This window comes from Syngnathoides biaculeatus, chromosome 1 (genome assembly GCF_019802595.1).
Source record: "Syngnathoides biaculeatus isolate LvHL_M chromosome 1, ASM1980259v1, whole genome shotgun sequence".
NCBI classification, from domain to species: Eukaryota; Metazoa; Chordata; class Actinopteri; order Syngnathiformes; family Syngnathidae; genus Syngnathoides; species Syngnathoides biaculeatus.
Window position 1 is genome coordinate 8,354,349 of NC_084640.1, and position 19,356 is coordinate 8,373,704.

General features: G+C 45.8%; 1 protein-coding gene across 1 annotated transcript in view; it reads right to left on the minus strand.

Annotated features, from left to right (window-relative positions):
* Positions 1 to 264: 264 nt before the first annotated feature.
* kcnh8 (potassium voltage-gated channel, subfamily H (eag-related), member 8) overlaps positions 265 to 19,356 on the minus strand; it is a 53,379-nt gene continuing 34,287 nt past the window's right edge. Inside the window, exons 6-16 of the mRNA XM_061813733.1 lie at positions 18,664 to 18,821; positions 15,353 to 15,557; positions 13,557 to 13,766; positions 11,585 to 11,784; positions 9,516 to 9,765; positions 7,457 to 7,671; positions 6,394 to 6,432; positions 4,378 to 4,640; positions 3,005 to 3,108; positions 2,800 to 2,879; positions 265 to 1,042 (exon numbers count right to left, since the gene is read on the minus strand). Coding sequence (XP_061669717.1) covers positions 524 to 1,042; positions 2,800 to 2,879; positions 3,005 to 3,108; positions 4,378 to 4,640; positions 6,394 to 6,432; positions 7,457 to 7,671; positions 9,516 to 9,765; positions 11,585 to 11,784; positions 13,557 to 13,766; positions 15,353 to 15,557; positions 18,664 to 18,821 — 2,243 coding nt within the window. The 3' untranslated portion in view covers positions 265 to 523. The remainder of the gene's footprint in view (positions 1,043 to 2,799; positions 2,880 to 3,004; positions 3,109 to 4,377; positions 4,641 to 6,393; positions 6,433 to 7,456; positions 7,672 to 9,515; positions 9,766 to 11,584; positions 11,785 to 13,556; positions 13,767 to 15,352; positions 15,558 to 18,663; positions 18,822 to 19,356) is intronic.

Genomic DNA, 19,356 nt, shown 5'->3' on the forward strand with positions numbered 1-19,356 from the left:
CTTGGGAAAGAGAGAAAGAACCGGAGGACTGGGCGGACAAAGGGTTGGGCGGGGATGGTTGTTGTGCCCGAAGCCCACCTCCACGACAGAAGATGTCTCATCATGTGAATGGCTCCTCAGGGTTATTGTTTTTTGTTTTTGTTTTTTTTACATCCTTCGGGAACTTACCTGTATTATTTTTGGCCCTGAAAAAAAAAAGCTATAAACCCTTAAGTCCAGTAATAAATCCCTCGTGTACAGAACAAGAGATTGTTGACTCTTACCGTGTGTCTATTGCTTTAAAAATGGTAAGTTGCCCCAGGGGTAGTTGGGTGGGAGAAGGGAGGGACGGGTTTTGGCCGTTTGCCGTACACCTTTAACCCTGTCTTGAGAACTACCAAAAGGTAACACTAACAACTAATTTGTTTCCATGCAGTTGAAGTTCATTGCGCGTCTCTGAAGCAAGAGTGATCTCGCATCCCTGCAAATATCGTCCAAAAATGTGATCGTTCCCCCAAAAGGCAGGCAGAATTCGGATGCGGGCCTACTGCAAAGTTTGGTTCTGGTATGTCTGCACAGGTCCAAACTGAGGGGAGCTCCCGGAGATGCGACGTGGGCTCGCGTCACTCCCGTCCTGCGGAGGTGACCTTGACCTGATGGAGGTAGAAAACCCGTCCTTGCATTGATAAATCTCAAGTGAGCCGAGGGGGGAGGAGGTCAGGCGAGCCTCGGCGATGATTGAGGAGGAGGGTTGTGTTTCCGAGGGGCCGGCGGCGTACCCGAGCTGAGGGTCCTGAGAGTCCACATGCTGCGAGGGAGTCTTGAACCGAGAAGGGGGCAGGGACGTGGGTGTGTCCGACCAAATGGAGGGAGTCCGGGACCCGGGTGGGGAAGGGTAGCACGGAGGCGGGTTAGCGTGGTGCAGGTGAATGGGGAGTAGGGGGTCATGTGTGGGGCACACCACCGTTGTTTGGGGCCCGGGTGACATGAGGCTCTCCATGAGCTGGGTCATCCTCTTCATCACCTGGCCAAGGTCTGCTACTTCCCTCCCCAGGTTCAGCACCTGGGAATTGAAATGAAAAACATATTTCATCACTCAATCAAATAGTACGTCTGTCCATTCATCACTCGATCCATCTGTTCATCCGACCATCAGTCCACCCATCTGCCTTTCTGCTAGCCGACTTGCTGGCTTTGCCAGCCACGTCCTGGCGAGCTACCTAGCTAACTACCTCCCTGGCTATGTACTTAGCTAGCTAGCTAGTTAGCCACCCGACAATTTTGAAAACTAGTAGGAATCAAAACACCATGATCCCCATCCCGTTTTATTTACGAAACAAGCTCGTTACTAATTACATTAATGACATGCGCGTGGTGAGCGGGGAATTGTCTCGCCCCCCGCATGTCGGCAGAGGGGCATGAAACCATGCCAACGTGCCATCTGCCTCTGCCGGTGGGAAGCACTCATCGCCATTCATCAGGGCAATCATGCGGAGCGGCAACCAGGAAGGGAACACCAGGGCCCTCCGAGCAGTTACCCACCATTGCAGGTGGTCTTCTTCTCGCTCTTTTGCCTGGCAGCTCCATCCTGATCCTCAGCACCCTTCTACCAACATACTCACTCTCTCGCCTCTGAACATGTCCAAACCATCGAAGTCTGCTCTCTCTAACCTTGTCGCCAAAACATGCCCCTTTGTCTGTCCTTCAAATGAGCTCATTTGTAATCTTATCCAACCTGCTCAGTCCGAGAGAGAACCTCAACATCTTCATTTCTGCTACCTCAAGTTCTGCTTCCTGTTGTTTCTTCAGGGCCACCGTCTCTAATCCGTTTGCTAGGATGCTGGCAACAAGCTAACGCCAGGTAGCGAGGCCCGTGTTGGACAACGTGGAAGAAGACGAGGACGCTGGCGACGAGCTAACGCGAGCGACGCCTGCATTGGAGTACGAGGACAAAGCTTCGCAACGGATCGGACTGTCGGGACTTGGAGGAGCCTGGACCATTGGACACAACCCTCGACGTTCGTCACTCCTGCCGCTTGAAACAAAAACATGGGGGTTTGAATTTCATTTCTTTCGCTGACTATTTTTTCGCTGGCTACGTTATATTTGTTTGGCCCCATAAAGTAAGTTAAGTTAGATTAGCTTAGGTCTGCATCGTGTACCTGTTGTGTTGACTTTGTTTTATGCTTATTGTTGACACTTTTTGTTACATAACCAGGTTTATTATTTGACTATCTACAAAACAGTTAAAAAAGTGGGGAGTTTATTTATTTTTCCACGCATCTGTGGTACGCTTTCTAGGCATGAAAGTATACTGTTGCCTGCAGATACTTACTTCTGTCCCGAGTCTAGCCTCCACTACTCTTTCCCATAACTAGCACACTTTTCCTCCATTCTTCTGGCATCTGGCATAAGTATAGTGTTATTAAGCCTTTATAAAAACAAAAATTCTTCAGTGATGACTTATTCCCCGAGAAAATGTATTAACGGAACAACATGCTCAATATGCTTCGGTCCTAACGCGCTCTGCTGGTCCGACTGAAGTGGCTGAGAAAACGCGCCGACCAAACTGGGGCTCTAATGAATATAGAAATGGCGAGAGCGACAGTCCAATCCGACACGCCGTCAATACGGTGGCAGTTGTGCTTCGACGGGAATTGCGGGAGGTGGTCGGCCGTGCGGCTGCAAGCAAAAACACAATCATTCGACGACAAGAGCCACGGGTCACACCATTAGGTACACCTGTAATGGCGTCGAATAACAATGTCAGAGAGGTTTTCATTTGACACACACACGCGGACACTCCCGACACGCACGTACCTGTTGGTTGAGGTGTCGGAGTTGCCCCCCGGTCTCCTCCGCTTTTGCCGCTAATTCGGCCGCGCTGATGTGTGGCGTGGCTGTGACGAAAATAGGAACGTTACAAATCCGTCGCGCATTTTCGAGATTCCCCAAAATCACATTCATCATGACTGAACGAGTAAGCATTTTCGCTAAACGAGGTGGCATTATGCGGCGGGAGGACCTGTGCTGGATGCTGAGGCACTGGTGGGATCGTTGTCATGGCAACCACGCTTGGAAGACAAGCCAGGAAAGGGCAAGGAACTTTCCGCTCTTCCGTCCGCTACCCTGCGCAGAGGAAATAATGTGTGACGCGTGAGTTGTCAAAAAATGGTCTCTTTCTTTCATTTAAACAAGTGAAAACTGTAACTTTGGGGTTCACTTCTTCATCTTGGTCTGCAGGGACAGACTGTTTGAAACTGAAACAATACCATCCATTACTTCTGTTCACAATTGTACTTGACACAAATCCCATTTTGTCTATTTTTGTCACCTTCTCTTGCACTTTAACACCTTTGACGTCTTGCCGTTGAAACCAGGCAAGAAAGCAACCTCCTTTCATTTTCTTTCCCTGTCCCCCAACAATGGGGTTCTCTTACGTGGGAATAAATTACCGAAAAAAGTAAATTGCCAAAAAAGTGAAACCATTCTTAACCCTAAAGAAAAATGTTCAGGTTTCCGGAACATGAACACAGATGAAATACCAAACATCGATCAAGACGACCAGAAAAAGCCCGGTTCCGATCAATTCAATACCACGAGAATCCAATCACCTTTGATGAGCGATGCTTTGACTTACGAGTGACCAGACGCACAAGTTTTCTGAGAAACGAGTCATCACTTGGACGAATATTGCTTTGACTTGCAAGCAAAAATTTTTAATACAAGAGATAGATTCATTTCAAGCAGTAGGTTGTGACCAATAAATCTGATTAAAAAAAGACTTCAACTTGTTTATTGCCACTACAAGTTGGAATTTACAGTGAAACTAAATGTAAAACAAAGAAAATGACACAAAACAACGAGCATACATCCTTGCACAAGAAAACACACAAACAATACAAAACACAACTGACTGGTGAAGGAATGGCACCCGTAGTTGCTGTGTAATAACCCTTGAGGAAAAACACATTTGAACACAAGCGGTTAAGCAACACATGCAGACAGACGATGCAACATTACTCAAAGCCACATATTCTTTATCCTCTAGGAAAAAGGCTATTACTATTATTGAGTCCTTTTGAGTCATTTCCAATCTGTCTCTCTCCCCCCCCCCCCCCTCCCTGGGGTGCAAGACGTACACGCAAGAAGCAACACAATGTGGGGCTGGAACAGATGAATGGCATTTCCATTCGTATCAATGGAGAAATATGATTTGAGACACAAGGGTCCTCGAAGAACTAACGAGAGCTACTCGCAGCAAAGTACTTTAATTGTGAAAAAAATATATATTTTTTTTCAGGTTCGAGGCTTGACGTTCAGTAAGTACAGTCAACCAAGATTATGTCCATTAGAGCACATTGTAAATGTAGCCCAATGAATAGCTGTCCGACTCACCGGGGGCTCAGGTTGGAAGGGTCCAAAGTGACCAGTGTAATATCCTGGCTCATCATGCCACATTTGTCCGAGCTCCGTCCCGCGCTTCCGGAACGAGGTCGGCCGACCGGAGACGACCCGCCGGCGCCCCCGAGGGTCACTGCTCCGTTCTGCTCCGATGACAGACAATCATCATCGTCCCTCTTGTCCTTGTCACGTCCCCCGTGGGCCTCGGCGAGAGGCACGCAACCCTGAATGAGTCGACCGTTGCTCTTCACACCTGACTGGGGAATGGAGGGGAACAGTGAAGTACTGCCTTGTTTATAAGCGTCAACTGTAAATCTTATGTGGACAGTTCAAGGCAATTCGAGTCAAATTTATTTAAACAGCACATTTCGTACACAAGGTAACTTAAAGTTCTTCACATGATTAAATGCATTTAAAAACTTAGCCCAGAAGAAAGTCCACACTGCTGCTTCCAAGCCGTGACAATTCCGCCACGTTTCTTGCAGTTCAATACAACATAATACAGTTCTCGATCACAATCCGTTTCGGAAAAGAGAATTCTTCGAAAACCGAATCGATGTTTCCCATTACAATAAATGGAAAAAGAAATAATGCGTTCCAAGCCTTAAAAAAATTGGGCTTTTTAAAGCATTTTTAAAGCTTTTCCTGATAATAAACTGGATATTAGAAATGCATGTATAGTATAAATACTTTATATAATAAAATAATTTAAAACATATATTTATTTTTTGCTTAAAATGTATGCTTTAGTAGTAGAGTACGCTAGGCTGGGAGTACATTGCCGTATCTTGTAGCGACTTGTACCCCAGCCTTATAAACTTTTTTTTATGAACAAAAGTGCAGAATAACTTTAAACAAACAATAATGAGGTGGGGAAAAGCATTTTTTTTTTTTTTTTTTACAAAAAGTAACACAAAAACATTCGTAAGTCGAGTTAAGAAACGTCTTTGGGGTGGTGACTCGCCCGTTTTAACAAAAAACGGATCAAATGTCAATTGTTTCTGCCGTCTCTAAAGAACATTTCTGTAATGGCTCATCACGACATCGTTAACATTTTTGAGTGCTCTGCTATGTTCAGATTTTTTGGGGTGAAGAAGTTCGACGAAATTATGGATTTCGTTCCATTTGGCACGGATGGCTTTGATGTCAGCGCTTGGGACAAACAACAGTCACTACCGGGACACGTGTGTGTACACAGGCCGCGTTATGCAGAATAACAAAAGTGCGCTGATTGGGCCGCGCGCGTGATGTCATATCCGGGTTTTTTTCGGCTGCGCTCGAGTACCGATTTTCATTTGAAAATGGAACCAAAAAACTCTCGACATTTTCGTTCGAAAACGGGGACGTTCGACATGCGAGGCTTTACTGTACTGGGTCAGAATTTCTTGAATTTGTCGAGTGTATCATTATAATGCGTCTACAAGGCATGCATCGATTTTAAAATGATAAATACGCTCTATAGTAACCTTTTATTGTGCAGAGGTGTACAAACGTGACCAAAAAAAAAAACGGATTATCAAAAGCTCGGACGAAGCTACAACATAACATTCCAACCAAGTCGAAAGTGCTGACACTTGTAAAACATTTGTAAAACGTTATGATGATGCTCACAACACTGTAACAGGGGTTATGGGAAAGGGTCAAATATTGATCGACCTGACTCTCTGAGGGAAAGGTACATATCAGCACATAGCACAAGAACGCTGGATGGATTTTTTTTTTTTTTGGGGGGGGGTGTTGAAAAAAATTGCTGATTAGATTTGCGTGTTGGTGAATAGTGCAGCTTGATAACATAATGAAAGGGGACGCCATTTTGCCCAGGATGACGGAGTCCGTCATCAGCAATTAATCGAGAATCAAATGTTTCATATCCTGTTACAAAAAAAAAAAAAAAATCCAGACTGCATACGGTGTGGATAATCTTTGTAATAACGGGACACGGATCTGAGGATATTGCTCTTAGATTGGAAATAATCAGTCAGTGTCTGTGTTTTTTTTGCGGTGCGGTACCTGAGGATCGAGCGGCGCCGTGGACAGCCTGGCCTTCACCTGGAAGACGGCCAGAGAGGGAAAAGGCCTTCAAAGGGGCAATCAACCAAAGTCTGCCTGCTCTCGTCTTTGCTTTAATCAATAAGCGGGCAACCCTTATCTGGACAAAATGTCTTGGCAACACACCTCTTGTCGGTAAATTAATCCCGCCCAAACACACACCCGCATAAAAACAAAACAAAACAAAAAAAAAAACAGATCCACCCCCGAATCTCTATTCGATCTTCCAACTTTGTGGAAACAAAAACTTCCTCATTTCAGCTTTATCCGTTTGTCAGTACGTGGAAGCGGGCTGTTGTTGCACCTGACTGTAATTGCAGAACCAACAAAACCTTCACCCCCCCACTCCCCCCACCTGTCCATCAATCCCGCACATGAGTTTATCCCTATTCTTAGTTTTGATGTTCCTGAGTTCACATATTTAGTTCAAACAGTCATATGCGTCAATCCATCCATTTTCTTCGCCGCTTATCCTCACGAGGGTCGCGGGGAGTGCTGGAGCCTATCCCAGCTGTCAACGGACAGGAGGCGGGGCACACCCTGAAATGGTTGCCAGGCAATCGCAGGGCACATCGATACAAACAGATGCACTCACAATCACACCTAGGGGCAATTTAGAGTGTCCAATTAATGTTGAACGTAGGAAGAAACCGGAGTGCCCGGAGGAAACCCATGCAGGCACAGGGAGAACATGCAAACTCCACACAGGCAGGTCCGGGATCGAACCCGGGACCTCAGAACTGTGAGACCAACGCTTTCCAGCTGAGCCGCCGTGCCATATATTATAGAAATGGGTGTCAGGAGTGTAGGTGTCATATCCAACATTTTAAGATTAAAATCTCATTTTTTGAGGTTCAACAACACTTAGGCCTACTACTTTACTGTTCGATGTGCCACTTTGACAGCAAAGTATTTTTTTCAATGTGGTACTTGATGTAAAAAACAAAAAAACAAAAAAAATAAAATATATATCTATATCTATTTTTTTTAATTTTTTTTAAAAATATAAATATGGGTTGCTCACGTGTGTCTCTTGTCCCTCCCTCAGGTTGTAGGTGAGATCCTGCTGAATGTCCTGCACAAAGTGATGCGAGTACTCCGGGTAGAGGTCCAGAACCTCATACAGACCCTTCAAGTTGATACACTGCAGGTCGCAGTAGGTCAGCGCTTTCACGTCGGCGTTAGTTTTGATCACTCTCTCGTCTAAGGACACGTTCGCCCCGATCAGGTCTCCTTTACCTGCTCGTGAGACAAACGGTTCACACATATCAGAATCAGAGATGCTGCATGAGGTTCCATAATTGTATTGATCTCTCACGTTTGGTATGTGTGCAAACAAACCTCTCACACGTTCAAAAAAAAAAAACTCACATTCACCAAAAAATGATCACAAAACACCTCACACAGCAATAAAATTCTCATAGTGAACTGAAACTCTCACTCTAGTACAAAAAAACCTCATTCTCACCCCCCCAAAAATTCTCACTCATGTAAAAAAAAAAAAAAAGTATCACCTCCTCCCTCCAAAAAAACTCACCAAAGAAACTAACCCCTTGATGCAGAACCTCCCAAACTTACCCAAAAACTCACATATACCAAAGGAATCTCTGTCTCACTCACCCAAAAACTCTCACATGCACCGAAAGAAATCTCTCACTCTGAAAGAAACCCTCCCATGCTTACCACAAATCCTCTCACATTCAACCCAAATAATAATAATAATAATAATACAAATCTCCCATTGACGCCAATGCAACTCTCACATTCACTCAGTCTGTCTGAGAGAGGGACTGACTGCTTGGGACAGCCCATCAACATTTGAAGTGTACAAAAACGGCTTCCGTTTTCAGTTTTGAGCTTACTTTCACATTTACCATTTTGTCACAAAAAGTTCTACTCGTCGCCTGGACAAGAAAGATCTCACATAGAAAAATAAATAAATACATAAATAAACTATGTGTGTGTGTGTGTGTGTGTGTGTGAGAGAGAGAGTTTTCCTTTGTTATAGATACACTTTTTGCTGAATAAGAGTAGTTTTTCGATTCATTTTTTTGGGGCTGAGAATGGAAGATGTTCTTTTTTTTAATGTATGTGAGAGTTAAAAACTATCTTCATAGTTTCATTATTTTCATTTTATGTTGTTCAGCGTCCGGCATTAAAAGATAGGCTCATACCTTCCAATTCAATTCTTTTAAAGAATATGATAAGGTGATGTTTTCTCCCACTCCCCCACCTTCCTCGCACCCTTTTCTTTCCCTCCCTCACTTAATCTTTGTCCTTTACGTAACAAACTTCCTCTTTCCGGCCGTACGTCGTCTTCCCTAACTTTGACTCTCTTGATGCTTTCCAAGTTGGTGTCCTCAATTGACTTTGCTCCGACAACAATTAAATTATCTTCACCCGGGAGGGACTTGCAAGGGAATAAACACACGCGTCATGCATAATAAGCAATATTATTATTGATTCGAGGCGAGATGTTGTTTTCTAGCAGGTGTCTGTGCTTGGAAATACACGTCCGGGGAATCTTCTGGGTTTGGATCAGGTTTCAGATGACCTCTGTGAAATCAGCTATTTGTTTTAATCACACCACTTCTGTGTATAAATAATATATTTTGCATCATTCTGACATATTTCTCAAATTTTTGCATGGTGGATTACAAACTGCAGTTCATCCTAAAACAAATAAGCATTATTTGGAACACTCTAATAAGGTGCCACATTTTTTTTCCACGTGCTTCCTTTATTTTAATGCATTGTATAATTTGCTTTTCCTCTCATTAAAACTTCTAAAAATGCTTTTGGTAAAAATAAACAATCGTCATCATTACACTTCTGTATAAATACACTTTAATTTTAGCAGAAGTGTGTCTTCATCTACAGTTTTGAACACGTTAATGATTACAATTTTTTTTTTTTGTTGCTCACAAATAGAGCAAATAGACTAAACGATAATAGATAATAGATAATAGCTCTGACTCCAGTAAAATGGGAAACATCAAATGTGGACAGCAGCAAAGTACACCGCCCCCCCCCCAAAAAAAAAAAAAAAATTAAAAAAAATTCCAGTCTATCTCGTATCTTACCAAGAATCGCCAAGACCATGCCATCTTTCAGGACCTCCATGCTGCCTGAGCACACAAAGAAGATGGCCTGCAGGGCGTCGCCCTCTCGGAGGAGGTACTCTCCGGGGGCGCAGAAGGTGGTCTTGATGTGCAGCGACAGGGAGCGCAGGCAACCCCGGCTGGCGGCGGCGAACAGGGACAGCTCCAGGATCTCCTTGTTCAGGTGCATGGTGATGTCGGAGCGGAGCTCGTCCGGGAAGTCCTTTAGCAGCTGGGAAGAGCGCAGAGGGGGTGGGGGTGGGGTGGGGGGGCAGTTCTTTATTTGTACTGTGGGTATGTTGGATAACGATGGCTGGAACTGGAGCAGCTCCACCTTTTAATCTTCAATAGACATGAAAAAAGTGAATACTTCTTACAATTAGAAAATAGAATTGAAGGCAAGTCATTTATTATTATTTTTTTATTTGAAAAAAATTATTGTCATGATATTCTATATAATATAATATCATATAATTCTAGTCACTGATTGTGTAGTGGTACACACGCCTGCCTTTGGTGCGGGCAGCGTGGGATTGATTCCCGCTCAATGATGGTGTCGGTATCTGCCCTGCGACTGACTGGCGACCAGTTCAGGGTGTAGGCCGCCTTGTTAGGATAAGCAGCCTGGATAATGACATGACAGTTTGGCGGCTCAGCTGGTAAAGCGTGGGCCTCACAGTTCTGAGGTCCCGGGTTCGATCCCGGCCCCGCCTGTGTGGAGTTTGCATGTTCTCCCCGTGCCTACGTGGGTTTTCTGCGGGCACTCCGGTTTCCTCCCGCACCCCAAAAACATGCAACATTAATTGGATACTCTAAATTGCCCCTAGGTGTGATTGTAAGTGCGACTGTTTGTCTCTTTCTGCCCTGCAATTGGCTTGCTTAGGTTGTGCGTCGCCTCCTGCTCGTTGACAGCTGGGATAGGCTCCAGCACTCGCTGCGACCCTCGTGAGGATAAGGGGCAAAGAAAATGGATGGATGGATAATATAATTCTGATAAAATATATTGATACAAAATGAATTATTGGCTTTGAAAATGCTAATTCTAGAATACATTTATGTGATCTGATTCAAGGTACTCAAGAACAATTTTCCAGTACTACGTAAATATTGTTCTATTATTATTCACTTGACATTTAATGTTACTCTTCCCGAGTTGTTGTAATAGTAGTATTACTTGATCGGGAATGAACAACTGCACACAATTGCACGCATTCAAAAATACTCAAATGCAATCCCCAGAAAATATCTCAATCTTAGACAGATTTTAGAAAGCACTAAACATACAGTACAAGCTGTCTGCCGCCTTCGGTACCAGGACTAAAATCTGGAGCTGGGCACCCGGTAAGACTGATCAATGAGCCATCAGAGCCCGGCCGACTGTAATCAAAAGGCTCATCTTTAATTCATCTGTCTGAGACTCATCAGCGTGGCTCCATCTCGGCGTCGCCGCGACATCGTGACGGCTGTCTCGCGCGGCCGTTCGCAGCCGGGAGCCGAGTGCCGCTATTACGCTCACTCGCGCGAGGTGGGAAGGAGGCGCCGGTCCTCACAATGCGGCTTCCTTGGAAGATGTCCTTAAAAAAACCGCCTTGAAGATATCAAGTTGGACTGAAATCTGACATATGCTTTCTCAAGGCAGAAACAACCGAAAATGAGACAGGACGATGCCATCGCTGCCATTTAAACACGCGTGTTTGTGTCACTTTTATAAAATAAATATTTTGCAAAAATAATACAGTGTTGCTGTTTATGAAAAATATGTAATTTTAGGGGTTTTGCTGGGGAACCGGAACGAAATACTCGCAATTCCCTTCATTTCAATGAGGAAACTTGATTTGGGATACAGAACGATTTCGCTAATTAAAATGACTCAAGGCATCGTTGTACTTTGGATATTTTAAACTTTGTGGTTTTCCGCCAGGACCAACGTTAGTTGCGAGATGGGATCTAAAAGACCTAGCCAAAGTTTTGGATGTTTGGCGCATTTGATGCCAATAGCGCCTCCGATCCCCCTTTGAGCAACCAAAGGAGATGCGACCTCTTGTTTGTACCTCATTACAGTCGATGCCGTTGTTGACTGACCAGGTTGTCTGAAAATACTCCAACATTCGCTGCTTCAGGCTGCGCGGCAGATGATGCACTCGAATGAAGTCCTTGAGGTCTTTGGTCCTGGTGTGGTACTGGGACCAGCGGGAGTACATCCTCTGGATGATGGCCGTCACGTTGCCGAAGACCAATGCGTGCATCAGTGCTGCAGGAAAGAGAGGGGGTGGTGGTGGTGGTGGTGGGGGGTAAATAACGGATGGAGAGAACCCAATTGGGCTCAACGAGCAGAAACTGGAGCGGACTGACCTAATTACAGGTACTTGATAAATGCACCTGCAAAATTAGCGTCAAACGACAGCGCGTGCGTAATCGTGCACCTTCGGCATTTGCGATGGAGCCACTCGGATTATTCATTCAGTAATTCTGCAGTACATCCTAAACATTAGGTACACTGACAAAATCTTTGTCTCGATGTGTTGATGCACCGTTAGAATTCAAACATCTTTTCCTTAAAGTGAACTAACTCATCCGCATAGATGCTACTTGTTCACCTGTCCATGGCGTTTGGCAATATTTGTTAGCATTAAGATGAGCCGACTTAAAGGTCAAGTGTCATCCCTATAAACATTCTAAAATAGATTTTGTAATGAAAAATACATATAACATTATTCACTTCAATGTCTGTAGGAAAAAAATAAATGTGAGCAGAGAGCGCGGAAGTGTCATTCCACGATATCCAAGTGGTCGCCATATTGGCTGCATCTTCTGCCTTTGACGTCACACTGGGACATTCGCCATTGAAAACACGCTGTGAACCCTAAGTTTGGGAGATGAACACGCCCCTTCTGACACGGAAGCTCTTTTCGAAGAGGAGAACATCTCACAATCGAGTGAAGTGACCGGGGCATTATTAACCTATAGTTTCGAGCCATATTTAGATGATATGCGGATCACTTCTAATTAACAACAGACTCCCCGACAGTATGACAGTATGTAGCGAGCGATGAACAACGCTGCTGTTGTTCCCCCCAACTATTTGTGGCGCCTACTATGGGAGACGAACACGCCCCTTCTGACACGTAAGCTCTTTTCGAAGAAGAGAACATTTCACAACCGAGTGAAGTGACCGCGGCAATATTAACCTATCGTTTCGAGCCATATTTAGATGATATGATGATCACGGCCAACCCGCATGCGACCAAACCACCTCCCCGCCCGATCCACCTTCGCACGGTGGCGATAAAAACAACGCTGCGTCGCCGCAGCCAAACCACCTCCCCGTCCGATCCACCTCATCTCCTCCGCGGCCTGGTACCGCGATGAGCCACCCCGGCGGCGCCACGTCCGCTGATCACGCCTTCGGCTGTGGTGGCACATCGACACATTTAGCACCCCTGATTTACGGATTACGCCCCCCCCCCAAACTATTTTTTTTTTTGGTAGCAGCTGTATACACACCTACCTGTCATTTGGAACCTACGAATCTCTCGTTCTTTGCACCCGTGCAATCTATTTTTCACAACGAACCGTATGAAGGGTAAATCCATCCTCCCGAGTGTTCTAGCAATATCCAGGAATACAACGAGCCGCCATTTTGGCTAACACGAAGGAACAACAAGCTACCTTCCAGCAGGTAAAACTAGTATAAACAGACAAGACCGCTTGAGTGCGCTACTGCCATGTACTTCACTTCCTGCTTCTTGTCGACAACAAATCCCTCGAGAGGATTTTCATGGCGGGAGTTACAAAAAGTCAAAATCTTGTTTTGTGGTGAAAAAATGGATGGGTCCAAACCGGCTGCCGTTTTTTCATTAATAACGTACTAAAAATCATGCATTTCATGACAGTGGACCTTTAAGGCAAAGCCATGTGGTTGTTTTAAAATCCAGGTGTAGTTGTCTTTGTTTTCTTTCCTTGCTCTTATTTTGAAGGCCATTTCACAATTTGTTGTCTCCGCAAAGGCAATCTTTTGCCTACCTCCTATGAGCATGACGCAAATGGAAAAGATTTTCTCAACGTCCGTGTTGGCCGACACGTTGCCGAAGCCCACGCTGGTGAGGCTGCTGAGCGTGAAGTAGAGAGATGCCACGTAGACGCTCCGGATGGGGGGGCCGCTGGTGACGTTGTTCGCGGCGCCGACGGGGTAGTACGGCGACTCCAGACGCTTCGCCAGCTCGTGCAGCCATCCTGGTCATAATAACATAGAGATGGACTCATTAATATTTATGTTTCCAATTATAAATGGTCGTTGGCAGTGGCAATTGTAAGGCCTATTTTAGGTGGAGGAGGGGGCTTCGGGGTTCGTCTGCTAGTCGTGCAATCGGACAAACTTCAGCTTTTGCCGCCGGGAAGAACCCGTGGCGTCACGTGGAAATATCTTTTGCGACCGTATGCTGTTTTGTCACAGCGTGTAGTATCGTAATAATAACCGACTTTGTTTATTTTCGCAATTTTCCGCTGTAATGCAGGACTAGTCGCATCACACATTGTTTAAGTGATTAAACGCGACTTTGCGGCATTCTACCCCACAGCATGCTGGGACGGGATGAAGCTTGTTACGGTTGATAAATCCAAAAGCACCACCAGCAGCAGGAGCAGCAGGAGCAGGCTTTGGACACTCCTCCGTCGCTAAATCTAGAACAATGGATTCAACAGAAGCATATCCGATGATTGGAAGCAGAACAAATCCCCGGTCAAGCCGGAGTGGAGACACGCAGCAGATCCCCGGAGAGTCCGTTGCAGACACTGATGAATGGTAATTGGATGGAAGCCCCCATCGCAGCTGCCCAACTCCAGCGCAGGTTCACATTCCGAAATGCATAATTGCGAGAAAACACACTCCTTCCTGCCTGCTGTATTTCATGACACGGCGCCGCAGTAATGGGTCAAACGCAATCTGGGCCCTGCCTATGGCCCCCGCCAACGCCGAGCCGGAACTGATTGCCACGACAGCAAGGGAGAAGTATTTGCGAACGGGCGCAGCTCATCGATACCGAACAGAGCGCAGCCCAGGGGGTCTCATTATATGAGGGACCCGCGTACTGAGGGGAAAACCTCATTAATTACCACAGCAATCACTGTCTCACTTTCCACCCCATAATCGCCTGTCTGCACAAAAACACGAATCAATAGAACGGAAGATTCATCATCATCTAAATGTAGATGCACAAATTCAACGTTAACAACCTTACGTGGGTCCATAATAATACGGTCAGAATGTGGGGTTCATATGTTTTTTTTCATATGGGTTTTGGAATGCAACTCCTAAGTGGTCCCGGCAGCTGTAAAATCACGTCAATGTTTTATTGATTTGAAAATTACTACTTCCGTTGAGGCGGCGCGGTGAATCAGCTGGTAAAGCGTTGGCCTCACAGTTCTGAGGACCCTGGTTCAATCCAGGCCTCGCCTGTGTGGAGTTTGCATGTTCTCCCCGTGCTTGTGTGGGTTTTCTCCGGGCACTCCGGTTTCCTCCCACATCCCACAAACATGCAACATTAGGTGGACACTCTAAATTGCCCCGAGGTGTGATTTTGAATGTGGCTGTTTGTCTCTATGTGCCCTGCAATTGCCTGGCAACAAGTTCAGGGTGTACCCCGTCTCTTGACCGTTGACAGCTGGAATAGGCTCCAACACTCCCCGAGACCCTCGTGAGGATAAGCGGCAAAGAAAATGGATGGATGGATGGATAATTCTGTCGTGCTCCCAACATGCATGATGGCACAGTTTTGTCATCAAAGTGCAAGCCCACACCACTTAGAAGCTCAATTCCTCACCGATATCCCAGTTGTAGGCGTTGGCCTCCATTTCCATTTTCCCGATGATGTACCAGATGCAGGCCATCCAGTGGGCCAGCAAGGCGAACATGGACATGAGCAGGGTCAGAACCACGGTGCTGTGCTGCGAGTAGCGGTCCATTTTCTGGAGGAGGCGGAGCAGGCGCAGCAGGCGCACCGTCTTCAGCAGGTGCACCACGGACACCTGGCGGAAAAGACCAAATCAAGTCGCTCGGTTGTTGCGATGCCAAAAGCTTCCCCGATTTACACCTTTTTACACATAAAAAAGTCATCTACAGGATCTTGCAGCTGCTCCTTATGCAAGACAGGTATTATTTAGCGGGATGTAGGACAAGGATGATGGGTAATTTTGCGTTGAGGATGTACCACATGTTGCTCGTAAATTTGTGTGTGCATATGGGAGCCCGACAAGGGAACGAACATAAGAAAGTGGGACATAAATGCTAGAGAAGATCTATAGACCGCTTTAATGTTGCAACTGGGGAGAGCAAAGAATGAACGGGGAAATACGGTGCATGATGACGGCGTCTGAGCAATATTAAGAAGACAAATGTGCGGTCAGTTCTTGTCAGAGTTGTTTGGCCCCACCACCCAACACTGTGAGAAACGAAGGAGGTGCGCAGGACGGCGGGTAACGAAGCCTCCTACCGAGCCTTTGGGGAGCGGCTTCATCTTCTCACCACCATCTATCACCGCCCCGCATCCCACCTACGGTGAGAGCGCCTTCCCCCTTTCCTCCATAAGAAAGCAACGCATGCGTGCATACGTTCTGCTTTTGTCTTTCGAGCTTTTCCCTCGTTCTTCTCACCCTTGTCACCCCTTTCCGTTGCCTCTCATATCTACCAATGCCGCTTGATTATTCACCTTTTTGTCCACGAAAATGGAATTTCAACAACGGCGCTCGTTTAATCTGTTGTTTTACAGATCCAGCACTTATGCAAATATATGACGTGAGCTCCCCGAGTAGAAAGATTCAAGTATGAAATCAACATTTCAGCAATTACAGGCCATTTCGAGTTTCTGGTCTCCCTTGCGGCGGAAGGCCTCGGGCCCAGTGGCCCTAAACCTAAATTGCGATCTACTGGGGCTGTGTGGCATTTCCATTAATAGAGTCTGGAACCAAACAAGAACTTGTGCCTCGGGGCAGCGTGTCAGTGTGCCCACTCCTTCCCTCCACTTTTAAAGACATATTTATGCTTTGTTTGGGAGGCGTGTATGCTGACACATTTACATCTACCAATAATCAGACTCTTTTCTTGAACAACAATACTGGTGCATATCCGCCAAATGTTCCACCCCCGCTTGGACCCGTTTCTTCACTTCCTTACCACACTCTCCATTGCTCTGTATTGTTGACCCCAAGTATTTGAAGTCATCCACCCTCGCCATCTCTTCTCCCTGCACCTTCACCGCCCACCGCCCCTCTCATTCATGCACATATACCCTGTTTTCGGCTAATTTTCATTCCCCTCCTTTCCAGTGCGTGCCTCAATCTTTCTAATAGTTCCTGCAGATCCAAATATCATCTGCGAACGTCATGGTCCAAGGGGAATCCAGTCTAACCTCATCTGTCAGCCGATCCATTACTACCCCAAACGGGAAGGGGCTCAGGGTGGATCCCTGATGCAGTCCCACCTACACCTTAAATTCCTCTGTCACACCTAAGGCACACCTCACCATTGTTCTGCTGTCATCATACATGTCCTGTACTATTCCAACACATTTCTCCACCACACCGGACTTGCGCATGCAGTACCACAGTTCCTCCCTTGCGCTAGGATGAAGGGCAAAGTCTATAAAACAGTGGAGAGGCCAGCCATGATGTACGGACTAGAGACCGCGGCACTGAAGAAACAACAGGAAGCAGAACTGGAGGAAGCAGAAATGAAGATGTTGAAGTTCTCGCTCGGAGTGAGCAGGTTGGACAGGATTAGAAATGAGCTCATTAGAGAGACAGCCAAAGTTGGATGTTTTGGAGACAAAGTTCGAGAGAGCAGACTTCGATGGTTTGGACATGTGCAGTGGCGAGAGATGGGGATGGAGAGATGGAGCTCCCAGGCAAAAGAACGAGAGGAAGACCAAAGAAAAGGTTGATCGACATGGTGAGGGAGGACATGAAGAGTGTGGGTGTTAGAGAAGAAGATGCACGAGATCGGCTTAAATGGACCCCTAACAGGACAAGCCGAAAGAAAAAAGAGGAAGATACCTATAGAGTACCATAAACAGGGCTCTGCTTTCATAGATCTGCGGGGGGAGTTTTATACTGTCACGTAGATACCAATGAAGAAGACTAATGACTGAAGTCAGTGACTCTGTAACAGCAGTTAAATTACTTGTTTTTCACACAGGATAAAGAATATGTGCTTGTGAGTATTGCTGTATGTCTACATGTGCTATTCCACCATTTGTGTTCAGTTATACGTTGCTTGAAGCGTTGGAGCACTACAACGCCGATGCTATTTGTTAGCATGCGATGGTGTTTTGCATTTTTGGTTTGCATCAAGTTAAAGGACTGCAAGGCAGTGGCATGTGGTTGACTTCAATACAGTAAACAGACAGACAGTAGATAAATTTCTCCTGGGAGTGGCATTAAAGCTTTTTTTTTTCATTGAAGAATTGTTCTCTGTCTGCCAAACCGCTGCTTGTTGTGAAGTGAGTCGAGTTGAGCTCGCCGCCAACGGGCCTCAAATTAAGTGTGAATAAGCGCCGAAGCCGATTTTACATCCGATCATTAAAACACCTGTTACTAGGATGGCTGCAAAGCGAACCCGAAGACACGGAGGACCTCATAAAGCCAAGTATCAGTCGGTGAGGCTCAAGTCATGCAGTTCCGCCTAATTGCTCCTCCGCCGGGCTTCCCCTCGCACCGTGCGCTCCTTAAGGGCGTCTCGCGTTTCAGTCGAGCCGCGCAGGGAAAAGTTTTAACGGTGCAATCAAAATACAATTGAAAGCCTCTGTATGTACAATCAATAGACGGAATCAAAGAGGCAGCGGAGCAGGAGTGGGAACGATCCATGTGAAGCGGCTCTGACGGAATGTCAGATGTGCTTTCCCATCCACACGCGTGTTGACGGAATTAGTGAGCGTCTCTGTTCAGCCTGACATCAATCATCAGGCTTTGGCTTGCTCTATTGATGTGTGGGTGCCTTTAAAACTGGGAAACATTCATTCTGTTATATATTTTGTAAATATTGTTACAGGCAATTCTTTTAGCGGGTTATTGAAAGTTGTTTATGTTTCATTTTATCGCACGGCGTGGGGGTTGAGCGAAAGCGCCGCAGGCTACTCACCACGCTGACTTTGAAGGCATAGAGGAGGTCAAAGGGCAAGGCAGCCACCAGGTCGATGATGAACCAGGTGGTCAGGTAGTGGAAGCAAATCTGCCGAGCGTCAAAGATCACTTGGCCTGACTTGCTGACGTAGGTGGTGCGGAAATTGAAAACAATATCTGGTGGGGGGGGGGGGGGTACAATATACATTGAATTGACAACAGCCATACTGAGAAAGTGCCGACCTCAGCTAAACATTTAAAGCAGGGGTCTCGAACTCATTTTTGTCGCGGGCCACGTTGTAGTTACAGTTTCCCTCAGAGGGAAACTGAAAAGACGTTATGAACGTGAAACCATGAAAATCTTTCACCTCATCATGTTTACAGATGAAATTTACGAGCTAGTTTTGCAATCACAAATCAAGGGTAATGGGTTTTTGAACTAGTGTCATTGTTTGGGCACAAAATATTGCTTGCAATATCGCAATGTTATCATTTGACAATTTTAAACATGAGGAAAGATTTTTTTAAAAATCATGGAAGTTGATTCTCGTAATGTTCCTTCGCGGGCCACATATAATCATGCCAGATTTGGCCCCCGGGCCTTGAGTTTGACACCTGTGATTTAAAGACAGCTCAGCGGTTGTCACCTGTTGTACTAATCATTTATTCATAGGGATTCCTTTATGTAGACATTCTCATTAATATGTGAGGA